General features: G+C 39.5%; 2 protein-coding genes across 8 annotated transcripts in view; both read right to left on the bottom strand.

Annotated features, from left to right (window-relative positions):
- Positions 1 to 425: 425 nt before the first annotated feature.
- On the bottom strand, positions 426 to 11,551 carry SLC35C2 (solute carrier family 35 member C2). The gene is made up of 10 exons (XM_063425423.1): positions 11,392 to 11,551; positions 9,158 to 9,355; positions 6,796 to 6,946; positions 6,042 to 6,105; positions 5,829 to 5,901; positions 4,465 to 4,633; positions 3,839 to 3,922; positions 2,833 to 3,008; positions 2,128 to 2,257; positions 426 to 925 (listed from the first exon to the last, which is right to left on the bottom strand). Exons 2-10 carry the CDS (start codon positions 9,269 to 9,271, stop codon positions 831 to 833), a joined length of 1,056 nt encoding a protein of 351 aa, XP_063281493.1. The 5' UTR covers positions 9,272 to 9,355; positions 11,392 to 11,551; the 3' UTR covers positions 426 to 830.
- Positions 11,552 to 19,892: 8,341 nt separating this feature from the next.
- ELMO2 (engulfment and cell motility 2) overlaps positions 19,893 to 25,422 on the bottom strand; it is a 48,966-nt gene continuing 43,436 nt past the window's right edge. For all 7 annotated transcript variants that reach the window (XM_063459038.1, XM_063459040.1, XM_063459037.1 and 4 more), the window contains 7 exons: positions 25,280 to 25,416; positions 23,703 to 23,866; positions 23,481 to 23,593; positions 22,550 to 22,657; positions 21,926 to 22,008; positions 21,732 to 21,809; positions 19,893 to 20,858 (listed from right to left, as the gene is read on the bottom strand). In XM_063459038.1, coding sequence (XP_063315108.1) covers positions 20,658 to 20,858; positions 21,732 to 21,809; positions 21,926 to 22,008; positions 22,550 to 22,657; positions 23,481 to 23,593; positions 23,703 to 23,866; positions 25,280 to 25,416 — 884 coding nt within the window. In that variant the 3' untranslated portion in view covers positions 19,893 to 20,657. The remainder of the gene's footprint in view (positions 20,859 to 21,731; positions 21,810 to 21,925; positions 22,009 to 22,549; positions 22,658 to 23,480; positions 23,594 to 23,702; positions 23,867 to 25,279; positions 25,417 to 25,422) is intronic.

Genomic DNA, 25,422 nt, shown 5'->3' with positions numbered 1-25,422 from the left:
TCTTTTACTTAATTTGTAAGTTAAGTGTAATTCAAATTACTTTCAATCGGTTGTCACCACAAATAATATTGTTTTGATTTTTCATATTTATATTTTTTCTGCAATAAACACCCTTTACCACCTGAACAAGTGATCATTAGTAATAGCGACTCCATGTTCCATTTAGGATAATAAAAATTAAATAAAATAGATGTGAACAGGGCATATGGAGTTTACGTATAAATGTAAAAATCAGATAAGATATTCTGTGTTCGGTGCTCCGAATTGGATTGTTATGGTTTAGGCACAGATTCCTCATGGGGAAATGGGTGACAAGTTCTAAAATAGGTGCACAAATGAAACAATCCCCCCACCCCCCAAAAAAAAATCATTACTCAAGCACGCATCTAAAACAAATAAAATCTATAATTTCTATAGTTCTGAACTAGGCCTAAATAATTTTATTGTACCATTTCTTTGAATCTCCTTCAACTTATAAAAATTACAGACAGTTCCAGAACTGCCATAAAATCAACAACAGGAATGTAGTGCTTTGTAATTAAAATACATATTTGCAACTAGCTTCCAGTAAAATGATACAGGATAACGTCAGCTTAAGACTGTCTCATTCCGGCTATCTGTATCATGCACTTCTGGTGATGCGAATACTTCCCCTGACTGTACAGCATAAGGTAACTTGTAGAAGGAATTGGAATCTTCTCCACGTGTTCTATAAATCCTTTAGACTTGGGAGACCAGAGAGAGTCCAGCTCTCTGAATATGTATTTTGCCTCACAGTAAGTGGGTGATTGCTTCTTATTACAAACTTTCGTTTCCATCTAGTTCAGCTATTAGGAATCCTCCTCTTCTTCATCCTCTCGTCCCATCAACAATAGTTCCATATCTGCACTTAGCTCTGTTCTGTGCCATTTATGAGTATCTGCTCCTGTGGAAGCAAGAGAAACAAGAACAGAGGGAATATCAAATCACTGTTTATGTATTACTCTGCTGTAAAATAGATTTAAAAAAAAATTAACACTCCACAACATAACTATAGTTTATTGTAAATGGCTATGGTTCAAAGATGCTTCGGGTGTTTATCTCACTCCCTCATCAAAACATGTGTGCATGAAAAAAAAGTTCTGTCCAAAGCTTGGTTTAGCACATCATTGCTCCCCCAGTTTGAACAGGTTTGTAGATAATCTGGGACTCAAAGTATCATATTATCTAAAGTGCAGACAAAGAGCTGGGCATTTGTTGCCCAGTTTCTATTGAAGGGTTTGAAAAAGGGCAGGCAGACATTATTATTATCTCCATTTATATAGCACCAGCAGATTCTGTAGCGCTTTACAATATTATGAGAGGGCGGATTTAACTATAATTACAAGAAAACTTACAGGAACAATAGGTTGAAGAGGACCCTGCTCAATAGAGCTTACAGTCTATAGGAGGTGGGGTATAAAACACATTAGGACAGGAGATGGCAATCAAATAAGGTGGGAGTGAAGCCGAGCTGGAGGAGAGAATAGAGTGCTGCCCTTTAGGAGAGAGCAAGATACAGGTATGTAAGGTAGAGGTTACTCTGGGAGGCCATAAGCTTTTCTAAAGAGATGGGTTTTAAGGCACTTCTTAAACAATTGAAGACTAGGGGAGAGACTGATGGCAGTAGGCAGGCTATTCCATAGGAAGGGAGCCGCCCGCGAGAAGTCCTGCAAGCGCGAGTTGGCTGTATGGGTGCGAGCAGTGGACAGGAGAAGGTCACGGGCAGAGTGGAGAGACCAAGGAGGAGCATACCTATGGATCTGTGAAGAGATATAAGTGGGGCTAGAATTGTTCAGTGCTTTTTATGTATGGGTTAGCACTTTGAATTTACTCCTATAGGATACAGGAAGTCAATGTAAGGACTGACAGAGGGGTGAGGTGTGAGAGGACCGAATAGAGAGGAAAATCAGACATCACACAAACATCGTGTGAATCATACTCATGCCAATAAGCTGTAAACGTTATGGTGCATAAAGTCTCCCTTTTAGTGAGGTTTTAATTTATTTTTTTATTTTTTTTAAATGGCATTGCAAAATCCCTTTCCTAAAAAAGAAGCGCTATACTCTCTTTCATGGTGTATTTAAATCTGCTTAGCATGTACATTACCTTTGCCGTGGGCGGTCTTCAGAGCAACGTGAAGAGCAATTCCCGAGATACAGACTGCAAATCCCAACCAATTCAAGAGGCTCATCTCATCACCCAGTAAATGTGTTGCCAAAAGCAAAATGCAGAGCTCCTACACATAGAGAAATGGCAACAAACAAATAGGATTCATTATCATAAAATCTAGGTCACGTTAAATTATACTGCTCCTATCCCTGGAAATCTGTTTACAGACATTTTATCATATTCACATATCTCAGAGTGTACGTGTGTATGTGGATTAACATACATATACCCATACAGAGCACACATTTTCTTTTTGTGTACTGCTTAGCAAATGATTCACTTGACTTTGGTATACTATTTTCCCCATGACTGTATATTTACACACACACACAATATATATTATGTATATATTTTGCAGTACAACGATTGGCCCATTTCCATGCCCTTTTTTGTTAGCCTGAAGCAGTCTTCTGTGTTCAAGCAGTCTAAAAGTGTATCTCATCATTTCTCTCTGAGTTCTAGAATGATCAATTTGGTGGTCTCTTGTTTTTAACTTTGTTGACCATGTTTCCATATTCCACATAATCCCATAAAGCACACTGCATGCAGAGAAACACACTATACACATCAAATGATTATTGATATAGATAAAGAAATAAGGTGACTTGACATACAATTCAAAAACACAACAAGGTGAATCACCTTGAATATGCCTGCAATAGAGAGGGTGAGACTTGATGTTTTGGACACCAAAAGGAACTCTGAATATCCCAGACCAAATGCTAGCAATCCCCCGGCACAAAGAGCACTTAGGAGAAGCAGCAGTGCATGAATATCATGATAACGAAACAGCTGATCAGATGTGGACACATGCAGACCTGCAGGAAACATGTTAAAAAAATAAATAAAAAATAAAAAGAAGCTATTAAGACATTGCAAAGAACAGATACATTACCATATGTTTTTCAATATAGGATGCAGTTTTTTTTTTACCCTAAAATGTGGGGTTAAGAAATAAATAAAAAACAAACTACCAGTGTCCTGCATTCTGAAGGTCACCCAGTGTAATGTCCAGTTGACCTGGCGGGAAAGGGATGCACAGAGCTCCCTCCTTCCACCAGTTAATCTATGTATTGTGACATTGTGTACCACGGTAGAGGATTGTCTTTATCCTTTACCCCAGTCCTTATGGCCAAGCAAAATTCCAGGTTTTGTCAGTACCTCCACTGGAAGAGAAAAAAGAAATACATTAACTCAGAATTGCTGCTGAACCAAGAGGGCTGGTTTGGGAACCATTGCTCTACCCACTCTGATAGGGAGATGCTCTCTGGGAGGTCCTTTGCAATGGTTTACAAAGCCATGTAACAGCACAAGGGCAGAGCCACCAAGGGTGAGGATAACAGGGTTGCAAGTGACACAAAAAGAGTTTATTTTCACTTTTACTTCTAAATGTCTAGTTAAAATATGCAAGTGTGTCTTATAAAACAAAAAACGTGCAATGAACCTTCTATACCCAGTCATAATTCAAGCATACTCAATTGACAAATCACAACAGCCAATGTATGCAAAACATTAAAAGTATAAACATTCACCTGTTGTAAACCCATAACTGTCACAAACAAGCAAAAACAAGACAGCAACAAGCCTATGTGTGGTCATCTAATATTCTAGACAATGCAATCTTAAGCAATTTTGCGAGGGTTCTCACCTTCAATGCCAAGGAACAGTGGGAAGAGGCTAAGGAACATGAGAGGCTGTAAGTGGTACATGGTATCGATGGGGTTGGCCAAGCCTGTGAGATGGATAAAAGCAGATTTATAGAGTGACGCGTGCACACAGCGTATCATGCATGCTGGTCAGTGGGTAGAATATACATGGATAATAAAGTCGCTAGGCAAAGTATGTTTAAAAAAAAAAAAAATTATATATATTGTATTTTTTTTAATTTTGATTTTAATGAAAAGCACTTTCTTAAACGTAACACAAGATGAGTTTTGAGCTTCTGTTTTTTTTCCCCCACCCAATGTCTGAGCATGGAAAATAACAAGGTCTGGGAATTAAGTGCCAGCAGATTAGTCACAGCTGATCATTTGAATTTATCTATGGTTCTACAACAAAGACAGATGAGATGTCTGTAGTTCATACATGCCAAACAGCATTGTGTCATGTACCAACACAAACAGAATTTAGCAATACATTTTGCATTTAAAATTAGATACACTATATATTAAAAGATTCCTGGAAACATTCCAGCACTACATTGCTTTACACACACACACCTATTCCACACATTTGCTTTTACACATGACATGTCTTAATCACTAAATTACCCACCTAGTTCTGCCTTTTGCATGAGTATCTGGGTGAGTGTCCACCTGACTCCCCCTAGGCAGGAAGCAGCCAGAACCAGGATGAACCCCTCACTGTTAAATTGCGTGGACTTGAATGTAAACATGAAGAGTCCTCCCGAAATAAGTAAAACTACAAGGATGAGTCCTGCTGTCTGCATTGCACACATTAAAACAGAAACCATAATATGGTTACATTCAGTACTATACACAATGTAAATAACACAAAATAGCTTAGATCAAATTTTTAAAGTTTGAGTCTATTTTGACTGATGAAACACTTTAATGAGCTTTAACACCTGCCTCCTATGGCTATTCAATAATGATGATATGAAATCAGACTAATATGGTGTAAGGGGAACTTGGACTTAAACAAAATTATGATTATAAGGGTAGAAATGCATTACAATGCATAGTGAAACCATCCCTGCATACACATGGATTTGGGGGAAGGTAGCAGGTCTGTGAATTTATGTATACAAGTGTTATTGTGTGTGTATATATTTCAGTAAGTTATGCCATTTTATATTGTAATTTCTATGTGCAATTAGTAAAAGAATTCCCGATGTGTTTCAATATCAACAAGCAATAGCTGGTTTTGAAAAATGATCTCATTCACTACAATCTTATAATTCAGTTAGCTTTGCAATTTTTTTTTTTTTGTGTGTGTGTGTGTGTGTGTGTGTGTGTGTGAGAATCTTTCTTTTATTTAGGCATTTGAGTGTCACAATACATACAAAAAGAAAAAGGAATTATAGCAGATGCATACATGCTGGGAATACCAAAATTGTCAATAGCACATTGAAATAAACTTCTAGGTAAAGCAGCCTCAACAAAAATTAATACATTTTAAAAATATACATATTACATAAAGAAAAAGCTAGGTAAACATGTCTAGGTGCGTGGTATAGGCAAACCAAACAGATGCAACACATGGTGAATATTATGATGGTATAAGCATGAGAAGTCCAATCAGGTGCAACTTGGTTTTTATTTCCCTACAGCTTAGTGTAAATTAAAAATCATGTGCGTGTTCTGCTCCCAATGGCGTCTCTAAAATCTAAACCTTGCCTTTTGTTGTTTTGGTGGAAGAAAAGGTCCAGTTATCTGGACTAATGAAATGCATGTTAAAGGACATGGTAAAATATCTTACCAGTTATCATAAATATGGTTAGAATGGTCCAGTTGCTCCCCTTAACATAAATTTGAAATAGTGATGAGGACCCAACCTAAGCACTTCTTTCACATTTAATCTTTAAAAAAAATAAAAAAAAATAAAACACAGACAAAATGCTAGCATGTAGTGTCCCTTTAATATATAACATTTCCCCTCTTCCTCTGGTAACTCACCGGTTCCTCCAATTTAAACACCAAAGAGAAGAAAAGGATGAAGAGGACGGCTGACGACTTTGTCATCGTGTACCTGAATTTAAAAAAAATATAAATATAAAAGAGGAAGTGTTTTAAGTCCCTATGATCGTTGGTGATCCATTTGATCTCCATTTCATTCTTATGGAATGTGAGCTTTAGTTAAATGCCTACTACTCCACTTCTCCTACTTACAGGGATACCGTGATATACAAGAAGCTCCAGTTGGAAAGTCCAATGTCTAAAGCGGTGGCGACAGCTGCAAGAAAAACAGTACATGGAAGAATATTAATGCATTGGGAAAAATGAATGCTTTTCATGCAGAAAGTCAAACAATATAAAAATACCAGACAGGATTTAACTAAAGAGCATACTAAGCGAGTAACAAATCAATAGAACACAAAGACTGGACACCCCCTCCCGAGCACAAAATGCAAAACAAACAAACAAACAAACACCCAATTTACTCTGGGTCTGCCAAATGTCAAACCATTCGAAACCTACTTGAGTACTTACATGAAGGAGGGGGGAGGGGAGTGATCAGAGCACCATAATAACAACAGAGCGCTGTAGCAGAAATGGTCCATGGAGTGTTCCGTAATAAACCCAAGTAATGGTGTAATATAGCAAAATGACTATTATCGTAATTATTTAAAGTCATCTTTGTTCATGAAGCCCGTTTTAAAAAACTTATAGTAGTGCACTGTAGTGGTTGTGGTATGTCGCTTAGTGTGTTCTTTTACATAGGCTGAGCGGTATATTTATGAATCTGGGATAAGATCACTAATGGGTTACTTTAACCACCATGACCAGTTCTGTTTTTAGAGAAACACACAAAAAAGGAAAACAATAGAAAACACACACACACACACACAACACAAAAGATGGTATTTAAGGAAACAAACAAAAAAAATCTAAAAAAAAAAAAATCTAAAAACTAGTCAGTTACCTGTAGGAGCCACTTTTTTGAGGTAGTTTGTCCAAGACAAGGTAACTCTTGGGCGACCGCTATAGCACTTCACAATCTCCCTGGATATTGCAGAGAGGACGAAAATCATCAGAAGATGCACCATCGTCATGAACAGAGGAAAATGAAACCCCTGAAGCCAACACAAAGGTGTAAGAGTGAACACAAACAAGCCTCATGTCTGTTAAAGGACAGTTAAACTCTCACAAATAGTATCCATGTTCTGTGACCTCCTCCACTTGCACAGCATTCAGGGAACGATTCCAAAGCCTGGAGAGTCAAGCAGACCCACGCAGAAAAAAACATCAACTAGGTTACTTGTGCTCCTAGACCAGCAATTGCTAAGCTAGGCAACTCAAATGTGTGAGAACCCGCTTCAGGACTGCCTGGGCATTATGGGATATATTGTTTACAAAGCACCAACAATTCTGCAGCACTGTTTAATAGGTGGACCAACAAACAAGCAGTTACAAGTCAAGTTGGACATACAGGAACAGGAGTGGTATAAAATGACATAAGAGATAGGGTAATGTACATGGGAAAAATTTTGTTTGTTTGATTTTTAGATGACGTAGTTGCAGGAAAAGAAGCAAGGTGGGTTAGGATAGATGTTAACAGTTTAACAGATATGTCATCTTAAAGAAGTGAGTTTAAATTATTTATTTTTTGAATGACTGGAGGCTGGGTGAGAGTCTGTTATAGAGTGATAACAGAGGATAGATGTAGGTCTTCAGCAGAGCATAGGGAACCGGATGGGACATACTCACGTGCTTGTGAGGACCGGTAAACAGGAGCAGTGTTATGAAGAGATTTGGGAGGACCATAATAAAAAACAAATAAAAATGTATCCCTATATGTTACAGGAGGCCAATGCCTGGACCAACAAGGGGGTGTGGGTGTGGGGGTGTGTGTGTGTGGGGGGGGGGTATATAGAAGAACTTGTAGGACAGGAAGTTGAAATAGACAGTAGCATTGACGGTGGCATGGTTGAGCACCTTAGCTACATCTGGAGTTAAATGGGGGTGGATGCATGCTATATTTTTGAGATAGAAGCAACAAGATTTGGCAAATGACTGGATGTCACGGGTGAAGGAGAGGATGGAGTTGAAGAGAAGACAAAGACAGCGAGCCAGTGAGGTAGAACCATTGACTTGAATGGAGATAAATGCAGGAGTAGTAAGACAAGAAATTCTGTTTTGTATAGATTAAGGTGGAAAGACAAGAAATAGATCATTGTTTTGTATATCTAGAGAAGTGAGCTGCCATGTAGTTGGAAATAGCAGGAACGCAACTGGAGACACGGTTCAAGAGGTACAGAGAAAGAGCGAGAGAAGAAAGATTTGTGTGTCATTGAAAGCCAAATTAACAGATTGTTTTATTAGGGACACAGTATACGATGAGAACAGAAGGAGACCGAGGACAAAACCTTTGGGAAAACTAACAGAGAGTGGTTGCAGAGGGCAGGAAGAAGCAGAAAAGGAGACCATGAAAGAACATTGGGAGAGGTAGGAGGAGAAGCAAGAGCAGAGTCTCCTAGACTGAGGTAACATCCGGAGTGCCATGGTTAAAGGTCACAATGCTATACTAATTAGCACACCTGACTTGTACATATATTTAACTTACTTTATATATTCTACATTTCCCACCTGGATGGCTATAACAAATGCCTGCTTTATGGCTCTTATTATAAGATAAAAATAAAATATAGGAAACTAAACTCCTTAGTCTTCAGATAAGAAACAAAAACACACATCTGCTTATTTTGCAAATGTGAAAAGTATTTTCAAGCACTTATAGTGGCGCTGTCACTTAGAAATGCATTTTATTACTCATTGGTTTGTCCCGCAGTAGTGTCGTGGCAAACTTGTTTTGTTCACTATTTGCACAATAAAATAAAGAATGACTTAAAAAAATAAAAATGCATTTTATTAAACCAGTTTAAAAGAATATTGAAAATAGGTTTATATTATTTTCACCTAACCATTTAGTCAGAATTACCAATTAAAATGTCAAGATCATGACTATGGAGATAAACATTTTAAAATTGAGACAGCTGGCAAAAACGGCTTTAAATGTATTTATTTTTTTAAATTATATATATATATATATATATATATATATTATTTTTTTTTTTTTTTAAGTGTAGATAACAACAGCCAATTAAAATCTGCAATTTGCAAAAAAAAATATAAAATAAAAAAGATTTATAAAAAAAAGGTCAATACAATGCATCTTTAAAATGCTATATGTTGATGTCAAGACTATCTCTGATGACAGAGCTACATTAAAGCACATTTTTTTTTATATAATCCAGACTTTCCAATAACTAATCCACAGTCCACACCTTGAGAAGCCATTTGTTGTAGAAAGTGATTCCGATGGAGAAGCAATAGTAGAAGACTACTAATCCTACAGTGAGCAGAGTCTTCCACAGGATTGCACAGTACTTGAAGCCCATTGTTATGGTCACGTCAATGTTCTATCAATCCTCAGAATCGGTGCTGTGTGGGAGATTTTCCTGGAATCCCAGGTCGTGCGGCAACTGTGAGACATGAATACAAAGCATACATCAATCATTGTTAATATAATGTGTCAGCATACATTATATCATTGTAGATCATTAAAAAATACATCATTAATGACAACACTCGTATTTTGAAACTGTTGGATGGGAAAACACTCCACTTACATTACAAGATGTTGTCCTCTTTGGCAAGTTAAAGAAATACTACAGCATTAGGAATACTAATGTGTATTCCTGATGCTGTAGTGCCCTAATCACCATTTAGGCTACCAGGCACCCGCTGCCAGAGTTAAAAATGAAATTTTATTTGGTTGCACGCATAGTGTACATATATGTTTTTATATGAATAATGACTCTTTGTGTGTTTTATTCCGAATGTGGTTTGAATTATCCACTAAACATTTCTCTCCCTTTTTCCCCCCATATTTATTATGTATAATTATAATGGTATGTGCCCTTTTCCATTATTTAATCCACTGGAATATATGATTGTATAAGGTATTCTTTGTTATTATATTGTTTGATTGCCTGGATATTAAATGGACGGATGAACTATTGGTGTATTTCTAAAGATAGCTCTGGACTTAATTGCCTAAAGTATGCAAATTAGGTTTGACAGTCCAACCAATTAGAACTCTCTAAGGGAGTTTCTAATTATATATATATATATATATATATATATATATATATATATATATATATATATACACCTAGAACAAAGATGGCAGAATCATTGCCCTGAGGAGACCTACGGTGGAATTTGTAGATGTGGTGACACCATATGTATGCTTTCTATTTATTACGTGTGATCATGATATTTTCGTTCAGAACATTTGTGATGAACATAGGTATACATTTGGAGCTCTGCTAGTGTAGGTATATTTGACTTGTGTTTTTTTTGCATGTGCTTGGTGTGAGGATCCAACACAAAGGTGTGAAGGTGCCTTATTACACCCTATATTATTTTAATTATTACGTTAAGACTGGTTTGAGTAGAGGTGATTTGGAATGGTTTTCTCATTTTTTAGTCCACCTACATTTTAGCGCTTTTGTGCAGTATTATTATTTAGATCTGATTTTAACTACCTTTTCTGGTTTGTAGCGCTGGTCTCCTCGGGCAAGCTCTGCCTGTTTGGCTGAGATCATCAAGATTTCCAATACTAAAGGCAAAACAACACTCTGCACCAATCAGATGCTCTTTCTGAAACCATCTCACTGACACGCCTCTATGGCTGTCAGTATGACAGAAGCCTCGAGAGGTACATGGCACCAACACCACTTCACTCACATGAAGTGGTCTGTGTGCCTATAGAGTTAATTTAACTGAGGAGAGGTGAGTGACTGGACCACTGCATGAAGCATCCATAAAACATGTCCTATCCTACGCATGTAGGTTTAACAGATCCACCACACTTTCATGGACGGATCCACCACATTTTCATGGACGGCTGCATCACTTCTTCAAGCAGATGGGCAGCACATAAAACCAAGTGCCCTGCAATACCTTAATTATGCCAAAGGAACCTTTTATTTTATTTCAAAAGGGGTAGAAGGACCAAAACTGATTGCCCTGAGTAACCTACTGCCTGGCCCTCTGCTCTCCATTGCCAAGGAGAAAGTTGCACTTCCATGTTGGCTTAATGTTAATTTTCTCCATATTTGTGCAGCAGTTACAGTCTGACCACCCTAAGTCTGTCCCTTTTAATGAACCAAATACCTACCTGTAGCATTAGAATGCTACATATTGCAGGGCAGAAGCTTTCATATGCTGACCAAAGTATCAATGTGTCCATGACAATATGGTAGATCTGCAAACCCTTTCAGTACATGTAAGGTTGCAAACTATCCTGCCTATATGGTACCTACAATAAACAGTTGTTTGCTCTAACGCTATACTGTAACTATTGTTTGATTGCTAGCTCTGCAGCCCAGTAACAGCAGTCTTTTACAGCTCTCACACTAAACACTTGCCTTAGTAACGCTCCTTACACTGCATAACTAGAGACTTGTTATTGGAAACTGTGTAGAACTTAGAATACATTAATATGAGTCACCTCACTGTCTCTTGCCCGCTCATCCCATCAAGCTGGGGGTCTTAGGCGCGCCCCCTTCGACCTCCTGTACTCGACGCAGTCGTCTTATTCAAGACGTGGCTCCGCGGTGCACCTTGGGACTTAAGTGCATGTGAATCATCCTTTGTATTCCGCCATCTTTGTAGAGGCAGTACCGCTGCTGGACGTGACGAAGTGAGTAGAATATCTGTAAGATTCCATCTTGCGGCCATGTTGCTAGGGGCGTTTTATCGCACCCTGGGCTAACCCATCTTGTGACAGATATTCTCGAGATGGCAGGGAAACTGGTTATGCCAGCAGAACAGTCTGTAACAACACTAGCCTCCTCACGTTGTTTGTAAATTGAAAAATTAAGCAAACAACCCTTGTTCCCCACTTGTACTATACCCACAGACAATTGATGGCCACATCTAGTAACTGGGTTATATCAATTCTCAGATATAAATAAAAGTTTAAAGTGTCAGAAAGATTAGTATATAAATAAATAAAAAAAAGTGGATACAAATGCAGAAAGATAAGTCCTGCGCTCACTCTGATCACTGGGTGGCAGCAATGACTACAGTACACATCAGCCCCAATATATAGTAAAAAACAAAGAAAAACAAGTTACCTGCGCTCTCTCCTTAATCCCTATGTATTTTTAAACAAATTGAGTTTTTTTTAGTTACCTCCAATGGCCATGAGAGGATTAACCCACCTGCCAACGTCAATAAAATTATAAATAAAAAAAGAAGCATATGAGAGACCAAGACTGAGACCAACCCATAGGGCAGCCGCATGATCAAACTCCTCACGTGTCTCACTTTTAAGTCCATGTAGTAAAGTTTTAATGGCTATGTATTGAAAGGAGCACAATCATCTGGGTTCATATAGGGCCATTCAGATTGGAAAAGTGGACATTTGCTTGCAGCAGCTAAGCGGCACTCCAAGCACCGTGACAACGTATGCTTTTAGAAGTGGTCATCGTGGTAGGAGTCTTTATGTGCAGCGTTTCTGCTTGACACTATGCACATACAGAGATGTATGTACTTTTGTGCACCACCGGCACACGTGATTTTCGCAGCCTGGAACTCTGTTCCGGTGCCGGATCGCCAAATGTCAATTCTGTGCAAAAAGAAAATACATCTATCATCAGTGCATGCTGCACTGCACAGTGTCTGCAAGGTGAAACATTTATCTCCCCTCCCTGCCTTATACAGTATCCATGCCTCTCAATAGTCCTAGGCTGCAGGTACGTTGTTCCTTCATTTTATATTATTTTTAGATAGTAATAAAGGGGGTTATTTACCAGTTCCCAATAGAAAACTATAAAGAAATAAACTGGAACAACAAAAAAGGGGTTGGAATAACATTTTACCCATGTCAGGATTTTGCACTTCTGACTTCGAATGACCCAGAAATGGGTCCTGATATTCAACTTGCCTAAATGCTCGTGGACAGCTGAAATCCGGGCCTAGATCTTAAATGTTCAGACTATTTGTCTACTGACAGCACTAACACCCAGGCAAATGGTTGCAAAAAAACTTCTGCAGTGTGAGGCCATTTAGCATAAACAGAAATGAGGGGGGGGGGGGGGGTGCATATGGGGGTCAACATGATCACCATCTAAGTATAGGGAAACAATGTATGCACCTGCTGTTAATGCAGGTGGGAATATATTTGATAAACAGTCAGTGGCTGCTCACCATTACTAAAACTTGCAAAAGGTCTCTAAAATGGCCCTATGCCAGTGACATGGGACCATCAAATTAATGGAGGGGATATGACCCTGATAACCTCCTCTGATCTCTGCGGTAGCTAAAGTTTAACAATTAGAGTTCAACATGTAAGTATCCAACGCCCTGCCCCTCTTGTTTAGTAAATACATCTTTGTTTATCTGCTTGAAGAACAACGATGAGGGTGCTAAAGAGGGTGCATGTGTGGATGCCAAACTGACTGATGGCCTATTTGGCCAGCCCACTTTAAGGCAGACCATGCACGGAGCTCTTTCTAAGCTGTTTGCCCATAGGAAATGTGCTAAGTTTGCTTAGAGCAGTATAAGCTCATCTAATGATGCTATCAATCTGCCATGATTGATGACATTCAAAATTCAGCAACAAGACGGGACATAACCCCATATTTAGGACAATTCCCCCAGCTTGGAGGTATGTAACTTTTCATTAGTTCCTAGTCAAGACTCCTTTCTAACCTAACGTGATACATTAAAAGTTGTGCCCCTCACATTTTTCTGCAACCATGGCATACTTCCCAACTTTGGGAGGTATGCGATTGGGATGGTGTAGGCATGACTGTGATGCAACCCCCTCAGGGATGCCCATAGCACCAATATTGGGATACTGCCTTACAATAGAAATGAATACCCATATTTGTTTTCTGAGATAGTTGATTTTACGTAGCCTTGTAAAATTTTAAACTGTGTATTTTTGTGTGTGTGCGGTTTCTTTATCTGTATTTTGTATACATGTTGGTCTTTATGGTCGCACCACTGCTGAGAAGTGCATGTTTCAGATGTGCCTCCAATTCCCCTTTTTTCTATGTATGTTTTGAGTATAAAAAAATTCCTTGTGGTTTAAGGATGCTGCCCCGCCCCCAGCTTCTGATGCCTCTTTGCAGACGACCACAGGAAAGTATACATTTGAATCGTTTTTTGGATAGTAATGTCACTTTAATAATAAAAGCAGATATATGCTATGCATTGTGAGTATATACATCAAAGCGCAATCACTTTAATTAGTTTAAAACATTAGGAAAAGTAGGACCCACCGACATTGGAGTACTGGTGGTAGGTTTATTACGGTGGAACTGAATACCCATATTTGTTTGCTAAAACAGGTGATTTTAAGTAGCCCTGGAAAACTTAAAACTTCCTTAATTTGTATTTTGTGAGGCCACTTGTGACTGGTAGTGTGGTCAGACCCACCCACATTAGAGGTGTGTCAGTTTCGCATCAATGCACACCAGGCTGATAGCCGACACTAAACAGCATTGTGGCGGAACCAACCTCACCACTGGCCACTGGCGGAGCCTGGTCGCCCGCCTCCTGCCGCTGGACTATGGCCCCGTGTTAAAAACCTTTTATTCTGCCTGGGCGTTTGGTAGATTGAATCTACCGAACAATTGACAATGGAGTGTGCCATCAATTGACCGCCCAGAAGCAGCGGTTAACCGCAGCTTAATTGACGAACGCTGGGTGGCCTTTGCTCGTTTGCCGAACACGTGTCAGCTGCCATTTTAAACTCTCGAACGGCCAGCGGTGTTCAGCTCCAAATCTATGGAACTCAAAACGGACACTTATTTGCACGAACACCGCTGAGCTGCCGACCTCCCTTCTCCTGCAATTCATACGAACACCGGTTCATTCGGGACTTTCATTATGTGAACAAGGTTACCCCAGATAGCTATGCCATGGAGCCCATTCGTATACCGAAAGACTGTATGAAAGACTTTGGCTCCATGGCGATTCAACTATGTGTATGTGATCTGAGCGCCATTCGGTAATAATGTGCGCTCCTATCTAAGCTATCAGGGGATATGTTGAATGTATATGTTCTGTGTAATATTTGCAACATTGTATATTTTTATGTCTTTTTGGTAACGTGCTTAAGGGAGTTTTGCCTCTGTCCTTGGAGATAATTGGATTACTTCCCAATTATCTCCAGGACAGAGAAGAGTGATTGTGATGCATTGTGGGATTGGTTTACGTGTGTAAGCTTGTGATTGGTCTTTTACCCTTTGTATCCCAGTCTTCCATCTGGTCCCCTAGGGGAGTGTCCACCAGGTGGAAGATCTGCATAAAAGACGGGAAGGTAGCCCCAGTAAATCAGTTCTACTTTACCCTCAATTTGTAGTGCGGTTTCTTATTGGGGGAATCTGCTACAAGGGATTGCTATGCTGGTCATACTCTCTCGCTATATCACTACTAAGCTCTTGTAAGAGCTTGTTCCTGTCTTGCTCTCTGAAGGAGTCTACAGTGGTTATGTTGTCGGCTGGAGTGCTTGGAGCCTTCAGGAAACGCTAGAAGCATCCTTCAACAGAGGTACCCAGTCGGGGTGCCAGGTGATCCGTTACAAGCATACCATGGAGTGCTACTGAAGTGCTCACTCCATGGCCTAGTGCCCTTATCGCAGTGCAAGTTTACCTAATGATGCCCTCAAGTTGTGCTGGCTGGAGAAAGCTCCCTGGCTGCGGGACACGAAGAAAGAAATTCTGGGACTGTAGGACAGGTTCCAAAATAGTCCTGCTCAAATCTGGACTTTTAGGAGACCTGCCATGGCTTACTGGGGCACATGTGTGTGTTCCTTATATCCAAATAAAACAAATACCAGAATGTGTGAATCATAAAATTACTGAGATGCTCACTAGTAACAGTATTAATGTGGCATACAGTAATTTAGTCAAAGACTAGTAACGAGTAACATCAGTTTGCTGACAGAAGAGAAACTCTCAAATTTATACTGGTCAGTCATCTTAACTACTGATGCACTTGCCTAAGACGAGGAAACAAAAATTAAATTGAGTGACTTTAGGGGCTGCTCCAAGCCTGTGTTTCTCCTGTAAATGAGGATTTGCACTGCCAGTTAAATTTATTTAAGCTATATGCTTCCTTATGCTCCCCATATGCCATAAATCATCACTAGCAGTGGAGAGGGATTATATGAGAAACTAAAAGTGGCACACCCAAGTAGTCACACTTAGTATGTTCTGCTTGCTAAGTCTTCAGGGAGAAGAGAATGATCCATGGTTTGATATTTTGCATTCCTTTTACCATTGTCATTTCTCTAAAGAGATAATTTAAGTCAGACCCTGAGTCTCTACAATTGAGTACACCAAGGCAGCAACTCTTGTAGGCAGGACCGGACTGGGGGAAAACCATTTGCCCCAGGCATTTTTTTTAATCACAGCGGACCAGGGCCAGGAGGGTGGGTCCAGAGAGGGAGTGTTCTGTCATCACCAATGGCAAGTATACCTCAAAGTGAACGTGTTGGTACAATGCTTTAAAAAAAAAAAAAAAAAAAAAATAAACTTTATGTCCCCCTATCCTTCTTACCTTTAGCCAGGGAGGGGGTGGGAGACATTGGCTGCAGGCTGTCTTTAATCTTCTTCCCTCCCTCTTCTGGAACTATGTGCCAGGAAGCCGACGAGGGTGATCCTTGGACTCACAGCAAGGCTGACTCTGCACAGGACAGCAGGGGAGACTCATCGCCATTGTGTCCCTCCAGGCATTTGCCCGGTTTGCCAATGGCCAGTCGGAGCCTGCTTGTAGGTGTACTGATGTATTCCATAGGGCATTTATGAGTATTGCCCATAACATTTAGGATGCTTTTCTTTAGATGTAGTCCCCTGTTATAGCTTTTTCTCTTTGGAAACTTTTGGCTAGTGCCCAGGTAACTTTTTTTTCTTTGCTTGTTTTGTATGTATTGGGGCTGATGTGTGCCATGGTCGTTGCTGCCACCCAGGAGTAGAGGGAGTCTGAGCGCGGGACTTATATTTGTATTCACTTTTGCATCACACAGTCATGCTACAATGCTGCTACCCATTCCATGTGTTCCATGTTAAGGGTTAATAAGTATGTAGGGCTTTAGAAAAATACCCCTTTCTGTCTCATTAGAGATTTCTTTGCCTGAAGCTGAAGGATGCAAGGCGAAGTCTCCATTTTTGTTGTGCTTGATGATAACACCTTATTATTATTATTATATAAATTGCAATGCATTAACTTGTCATGTCAGAATAGGTAGAGATGTTTCAGCACATTTTTATAAAAAACAAACAAAAAATTAATACAGTGTAGCTTCAGAAAATCGTTATAGCGTTGAATAAACATGCTGTGTGCATAAGCTAAAACACAATAGGGTAGAGAGTATTCAGTAAGGAGATAGAACAACGCTTAACTGGGTATATTGAGTCCCCTAGGAGGACCCCAGATTGATGAAATAATAATAAATGTGAGGCCAAAGGTTACAGAAACAATATAATAGAAAGCTAAAAGGTTAGACATTGTCAAGACTTACCTACACTCCCTTGGTGGAGGTACACGGGTTGCGGCCATCCGCGTGCCTGCGCAAATGCAGGAGGCTGACGCGACTCATGAACTCCAATCAAGTTGTGTCTCCCAAGCAACGAAAGACGCCTGGAAGACGTGCACGATAATTCCATGCCGCAAGACAGTGCGACTGGAACAAATTAAAACTACACTCACCTCCATGGCAACCCCAGCTGATTGACAGCCCCATACACCAATAGGGTTTTATGGAGGCTTGTTAAGTAGGTGTGCCTTTTGTATGGCACTCTATTGAAACCTGGAACAGCTGAGCTTTCATTGCTCGATTGTTCTGTGCTACCTCTCTGGTATTACCTGTGTTCCTGATATCCTGAATACCTGTATTATCTGACCTTGGACTGCATTATTGTTGTTGAACCTCTGCTGCCTGGATTTTAACCATTGGATTGCCTGACTTTGCTTCTGCCTTGCCCCTATTGGATTGTTTGCATCGGACTTTGCTTATTATTTTTTCAGCAAATACAAGTACTGCAACCTGAGTTTCATACGAGTACACCTATGAGACAATAGGAGAGGCAAGTCTCCCAGCACATACCATGAGGAGGGGAAAGATGAGTTGTCATATGCCTTTTTAGTGCCCAGTCTGTGAGCCCAGCTCATCCTACGCCAACTGAGGGCAAAGCACAGTCCCATAACAGTGGGGAACACCACAGGGACTCCATGACTAATGAATACAGGTTGGTCATCATGATGGGTAGGATTGAGGTATGCAAAATCTTACCAGGCTCACCATTCGATCCAGCTTTAAGCGACATCTGGCGTCCCTCATGCACTTTAAAAGTCCCAACATTGGTTTGGGGTGTTTTTTCTTTCTGTGTGCCGCCTTCTGTTGGAAGGATGGGAGCTTCCCGTCTCGCCACCATTTTGGTGCCTTCATCTTTGCCAGGGCCGCAAATCCACTGTGGAGGTGAGTGGCCCTTCAACTGCTCTGGGGTAGTCTGTTGCCTCCTATTTTCTAGGTTCTGCCAGAAATGTTCTAAAATGTTGTTGCGCCTGGACACAAGGTCCGTTTATTCCTCGACTGTGTTGGGGTGCCGCATGAGTTCTGCCATGCTTAATGGGTCACTTGATGTCCCTGCGTTCTCAGTGGCTTCACCCCGTTCCCAGTAGGTCAGAAAAGCCCACCCGGCGCGCTCTAGGCCAGGTTTTGCTGCAGAGGAGCTTCTGTTAAGTTTCTGACCTCCACCGTGCACTGCAGCCAGGTCGAAAGGCAGGTAAGTCGCTGGGTACGTTTTAAATCGGGCTTGATCAAGCTAAGAACTTCTAGTGTTGCCAATATAGGAGAGGAGCTCGCTCAAGACACGTCTCTCCACCATGGAAGTCAGGTGCTGTCCCCCTATTAAATCTTTTATGCCACAGAGAAATATTTTTTGGTACTCCTCCTCTACTGCCAACAGGATAATGAGGAAGTCTCACTATCTTTATGTGCAGATTCGCGGGAAAACATGTCTTAATTTGGCAGGATGCAAGTGTTTAAAGGGACACTCCAGACCCTTAAAACACTCCATCTCACTGAAGTGCTTTGTGGATTAAGAGTGTGTGTTTTTTTTATTTTTTTATTTTGCAAATATTGCATATTTCAGTAGCAATTAGAACTTTTATAAATTAACCTTGTTACAAACCACTGGCTGTCAAACAGACATCAGGTTCTTTTATTTCCCAGTTTGTTTAGCTCAATGAAGCTAAAGTCGAGAGGCAGCAATTGCTAACAGCACCTACCTTGCAAAGACTTCTCATTGAGCTGCATTGGGGAGTATGTGATTGGAGAGACAGAGTCTGGGTGGGGGTAAAGGGAAGGGATTGCAAAGGCGCATATATATATATATATATATATATATATATATGCCAATGGGAAAAAAAATGCATGGTTTCACTGGGCTAGATCTGCTAAATTTATTTGAGCAGTGGAGTGTCCTATTAACAAGAGTTCAACATGGTGAAATCCTGAAAACCCCAAATATTTTGCGTGGATAATAAAGTGAAACTTCTTAATGATCGTGGTGGTGGGGGAAACTTTGAGTGCTAAGGAAATTACTAAATTTTGTCAAAAGCTTGTAAATGATATAAAAATACATGGAAATATTGTGTCCGTGTACTAATGTAAATTGTAATAGATTAAGTGTTTAAAGTGTGCCTTAAATATCCTCTTATAATGCTAGACTATGAGGTCCTCTTATTGCACCCCATCTATTCAGTTTGATTGTATTATATTTGAACCAATCACACTGCTCTGACATTTAAAAAAAACACACACACAGCTGTGAACTCCCACATCACAATTTCACTAGAGCATAGACGACAGACATCTTTCGCAGGAGTACACTGCAGCCACAGAAGCGGTTTAGGTTATACTGGTGAAATGTTCATATATTCTCATACTTGTCATATCGACAGATGTCATAAATCACATTGGCCAGAAACCACTTGTTCTAATATTTTTATTAGTAACATAACACATTCTGAATGCCAGCCTTTTATATTAACTCCCAACATGTAACGGCCCGCCAATAATGGATATCTACATTTGCGGGTTGGGTGTGGGATTAAGTTCGTACCTAGGATGAGTAGGCTTTCTTACATACACATTCAATGAAAAGCAGCCTCTTTAGTTTACCTTCATGCAAGGTGGAGCAAAAGGTTTATCCGCTCACAGAGAAACCTTTGCCTCTAGTGGAATGAAAATGTCACGGTTTTCATTAAAAGTACAGACGTATTGTGCTCTGATTTAGAAACAACTACAATGCAATATGCAGCAAAAATACAAGTTTTACTCCAAGACTTGGGATAGATGGCGGCTTGCTGCTCTCTGATTGGATAAAGAATTTACTCATTAAGGCAAAAATAGAACTATAGCAATCTAAACTCTTTCTGTGTCAGTGCATCTAGTTTACATAAGTCCATTCAGTACCACGGTAGATTGAAATGTTTCTGGAGGAATCCAGTAAGGGAAGCCAGGACCTGTAAACCAAAGTACCACATATACACGCAAGGAATCCATACTGAAATCTACTGCAGAGACCTTTCCAGCAGGAACTCTGCTGAAGACAGGGTTAGTGGATGCTGGGGGTAGAGATCTACTTGAAACCCCCTGTCCCTTTCAGTAGCAGATCTTGGCTTGTTATACTGCTGGTTAATGAGAGATCCTTTCCTAGTTAGTGGATGTGCATGTTCTCCATCAACTTCACTGAATCAACCATAGTGATAAACAAAGTCATAGCTGCTGGGCTCTTTAGGAATGGGAGGAGGAACCTCCGGAATCTGAATGTTCTCCAGGTCCAGTAAACGAAGCTTCATCTCCATGCTGAGCAATGTGTCCATATCACTACGGGTCAGTTCACTGCTCATCTCCCTCCCAAGCAGAGCATTCACTCCGTCAATCCAGATGCAATACTGATTTGGAGGCAAGAGAAGATGAAAGATTTACTTTGCATGACATGTTAATGGTTGTGATTAGTGGCTTCTATGTTTGGATAACACAAAATACCTAAGCAAGGTGTTCCAAACTAAGAACCCTTTACAAAATTCTTTATAAATTTCCACTAGAACTAGCTCGAGTATCACAGACTAAGAAACATGTAGAATTACCAGTGACCACTATTCATTGCTGTGCATGCCGCTACTGCTACTTGCTTTCTGAACGTAAAATTTAGTGGCAGATAGCTATTGGTCGCTGCTGCTTCCGAAAGCTGGTTGCTAACGAACATCTTTCATCATTTTACATGGATGCTGTAACCGCTACTTAGCAGTTGGTTTACAATTCTGTTACTAATAATTACCAGGTGACAGTAATCAACAAATTTTATTAAACCAAAAAACATCAGTCTCCTTGTCTGATAAAAAGAGGTTAATGACAACTAAATCCCTATATATCCTATTTAAATAAAACATCTTGCATCAACCATGTCGTTAAGTATTACTCGCTAGTCACTAATTGCCTGTCACTACTGCGTGCAGAGAGTGGTGGGCATCCTCAGGTGTGTTGTTCTGTGCTTTGCCAGTAAGCCACAGTATGGAAGTGGTTGGTATCTGTAGTGGCAGCAATTATTAGCATTAGGCTATAAAAATTCAACAACAAGATCGGAAAACAGGTGTAATTTGTAGTCACTAAAAGCTACCAGATGTCAACAGCGACATCTATTTATCAACAAAGTTGTCAACAAGCTCTAAGTCAATCTGAGGACAAATGTTTGCCTGGATTGTTTTCCTCAAAGACCACTTTGTGACCTTCTGCACTGATTTGTCTTTGTTTCACTTTTAATTTACCTCGTATTTATTAGGCGCTATAAAGTTTAAAGTCTCATCAGGATCGTACAGTATAGAAAATGCCAACTCCAACACTTCCTAAAAACAAACAAACAAAAAAAAAAACAGGAAGGAGAAAGTTGGAAGTTACACTTTGAGAGTAAAGGACAAATGCATTAAAGAGACAGATTACTAATTCTTATAATTATAGGCACCTTGTTCTGTTTCAGGGCACTTTTCTCCTTCATATGGGGACAATCCTTCCCTGTGAGCACTGCCTTAATGTCTGCAACAGGAACTAGAGAAGAAGGAATAAAGAGAAAAAAACTAAACAAAACCATGGCATTTAAAGGGACACTATAGTCACCTGAACAACTTTAGCTTAATGAAGCAGTTTTGGTGTATAGAACATGCCCCTGCAGCCTCACTGCTCAATCCTCTGCCATTTAGGAGTTAAATCCCTTTGTTTATAAACCCTAGTCACACCTCCCTGCATGTGACTTGCACAGCCTTCCATAAACACTTCCTGTAAAGAGAGCCCTATTTAGGCTTTCTTTATTGAAAGTTGTTTAATTAAGATTTTCTTATCCCCTGCTATGTTAATCGCTTGCTAGACCCTGCAAGAGCCTCCTGTATGTGATTAAAGTTCAATTTAGAGATTGAGATACAATTATTTAAGGTAAATTACATCTGTTTGAAAGTGAAAACAGTTTTTTTTTCATGCAGGCTCTGTCAATCATGGGAGGTGTCCTTAAGTGGTAATAACCCAGTTAGTTCAAACAGAATTGTTATAAAGCAAGCAGATAATGAAATATCAAATGTTATGCTGTGGTTCTTACTTTTTTCCTGTAATGATTCGTATGGCACCTCCCCTTGTGCATTCTCCTCAAGGTCTCCATAGTGCAAAACCTTGTGATTCAGAGCCAATCGGCAGAACCAAAACCTCTCTGTAACAAATCCAAGGACAAGACAAGTTCAAAAGGCACCAAAGTACCCCAAAGAACACCACATACAGATGTGTACCAATAACTAAATGCATATTTTCACATGCAAATAAGATAGATCTTAAGATAGATTCTACAAAAATTAAATCATTCAACACAAATACAGGAGGTGGTCGATATAACTCACTTAGCAGAAAGAGACAGAAAAAAATATTAAAGGAATAAAGAAGTTGCATATTCCCTAAGTAATAGCACAATATAATTGGATGTGGAAAAGCATACTACTTACGGTTTAATTTTTTTTTATTTTAGAGAGACAGTTATCAAGACATGGTACATTTCAGCATTAGAACCTTTAAAACCAGGCTATTCTTAAAGGATAACTGGGACATTAGTGTAACACACACCTCTGTTATATACATACAATATTGTGCACCGAGCTTCCAAGCTTATAATGATTGTAGTTACCCATCTTGGATGAAACTGGGCAATTTAGTTATAAAAATATAGCCAAATATATTTTATATATTTGCTGTGACAGTCCCAGTTTTGTCAGGTACTCAATTAAGTTTTGTTTGACTCTGAAAGACATCTGCAACCCCTAATATTATCTTTGCATAAACAAGATTGCAAGGAAATAGTTTGTGGCATCATCATACAGCTCCATGTATAACTTAACACATTTTTATACAGTAGAAATATTAAGTTTAAGTAAGTGGAAAATGATTCCAATTAAATACACATCAGCCAAAATAACTTGGTTTCAAATGGTCAGAGCCTCCCTTACACACATACATACACACCTAACAAGAACTTTTGCAGTTACCTTGCCTCCTGCGGTTGCCAATCTTGCGGAAGCTGCTCCCCTCACATAAACGATTGAGACGCTGCTGCTTGATCAGTTCAAGAATTTCAGGTTGAATTTTCTCCCGTAGTTCACTGGAGAAAGCGCAAAAAAAAAAAAAATCAGAGTTGAGCAGGGAGAGGACTGAAGTGTGACAAAAAAAAATATTGAGTACAGAATAATAATTTCAACTGTCATACATACACTATGGGTGGAGACTGGAAGTCATCTTGACTGAGCCGCTCTGATTGACGCAACCGCAAAATCTCTGTGTAGCTCAGACTACGCAGCTTGTTTTTCAGCTGCTCAAGCGAATTAGGTTTAGATGGGAGTGCGCGTGTTATCTGCTCCCGTACCACCTGCATAACCTTAGGAAGGGACAGAAAAAAGTAAATGATCTGTTACTGGAACAAACGCATTACCTGAAAAATTGCATCCAGGGTTATTCACTAGTGAGAATAGTTGAGAATTCAAAGTGAATTTAAAATTTAAGGCCAAAGTAGCCAAACTGGATGCATAGCCGGCTTGGAGAATTTTTTCAGCTCGGCTATTTTGGCCTTAAATCCACTTTAAAATCCACGTTGAATTCCTGAAGATCCTTACATTAGTGAATACCCTAAGTGAGAACAAGAAAAACCAGCGGAACTGCAGCCCTTTAACCATTTTTAATTAAATTACCACTATTCGCTGTCACTTTTTAAAGAATAAAAAAAAATATTTTAGTTCAGATGGCAACGGGCCACAGTTCAAGATCCCAGTTGTAATCACATTATACACAGAGGTTAATGTGTTAACAAAGCTCTCAGCAAGTTTCATCATCAAAACCACATTAGTCATTAAAACACATGTGAAGGACTTTGTATTTAATATCAACAAAAGGTATATAAAAATAAGTATTCCCTTTATAAGGGAATATATATTAAAGAGGGAAGATAAAATAAAAACATGTATATCCTCCAAAATCTTTGCCTTCTGCAAGACCACTCTAAATGGCATTCTGTTCCTAAAATTTATATGGAATTATTTATCAAAAGCTCAATATGCCTGCAAATTACATAATTCATGGGAAATCTCAGGATTTCAGGTATAAAAAAAAAAATGGAATTTGTGATCAACTTTAGAGATTAAACAACAATTAAGAAATACATTTTAAAGTCATTCAGGGTCTGGTCACATAATTGTTTGAAAAAAGTAAGCATTTTATAACAGAAATGGACACAGAATCAGCACATATAGAAATATTAAATGCACAGTGTCCCATGCCAGATTACTTTGCATGCGGACAACAGAAGTCAAATAGACTCGATAAATGAATCTATTTGGGTTGAGAGCCACTAGTACCTGCCACGTCCACTCTCCAGTAGAATAAACATCCATATTGATATGGAGTTGCAGCTTTTATTCCTTACATTTCGCTTTTACCCTTTTAACACCACCACCTTAGTCTTCGACTTCAATGTGGAAGCGGCAGACTGGGCACTGGTGATAGACTGTGAGTACCAACTGGTGCCCTTAGACTGTGAGACTATCACTGGCTTCCAATTATTACAAAAAGGTATGTACTTTTGCCTTAAGTTAAGATGGTGCCCAGGACGTTCAAGCACCATAGCATATTAATACCAGATTCACTGAGCGCTAGTTGTGACACCTGATGGTGGCACTTACAGTGTGTACAATAATCACTATACCATGATGTGTTACTAAGTTCATCAAGTCAGGTTTCCAGATAGAATTCGGAAACTAAAGCAATAAAACAAAAATAGGCGCAGTTTAATACAAACTTTGTTGAAGTCCTCGGCAGTTGCCCTCATCTCCTTCCAGGTCTTGTTTAGCAACTGAATGCAGATACAAAAAAATTCCTCAAAGGATCGCTCATGTGTGAAGAACATAGGATGGTAATCATTCCGACCTTCATTGGCTGCAT

The sequence above is a fragment of the Pelobates fuscus genome, chromosome 6 (genome assembly GCF_036172605.1).
Source record: "Pelobates fuscus isolate aPelFus1 chromosome 6, aPelFus1.pri, whole genome shotgun sequence".
In the NCBI taxonomy this organism is placed as follows: Eukaryota; Metazoa; Chordata; class Amphibia; order Anura; family Pelobatidae; genus Pelobates; species Pelobates fuscus.
Note: the sequence above shows the minus strand (reverse complement) of the source record. Positions and strands in the feature narration are given on the sequence as shown.

What these genes read in the sequence shown, in the direction of transcription:
- SLC35C2 (XM_063425423.1), bottom strand. Translation starts at nt 9,271, where the DNA reads ATGGGCTTCAAGTACTGTGCAATCCTGTGGAAGACTCTGCTCACTGTA. An exon ending in ACTGTTCCTTGGCATTGAAG is followed by an intron (nt 3,009 to 3,838) that starts GTGAGAACCCTC and finishes TGTTTCCTGCAG; the next exon opens with GTCTGCATGTGTCCACATCT. An exon ending in CTATTGCAGGCATATTCAAG is followed by an intron (nt 2,258 to 2,832) that starts GTGATTCACCTT and finishes CTCTATGTGTAG; the next exon opens with GAGCTCTGCATTTTGCTTTT.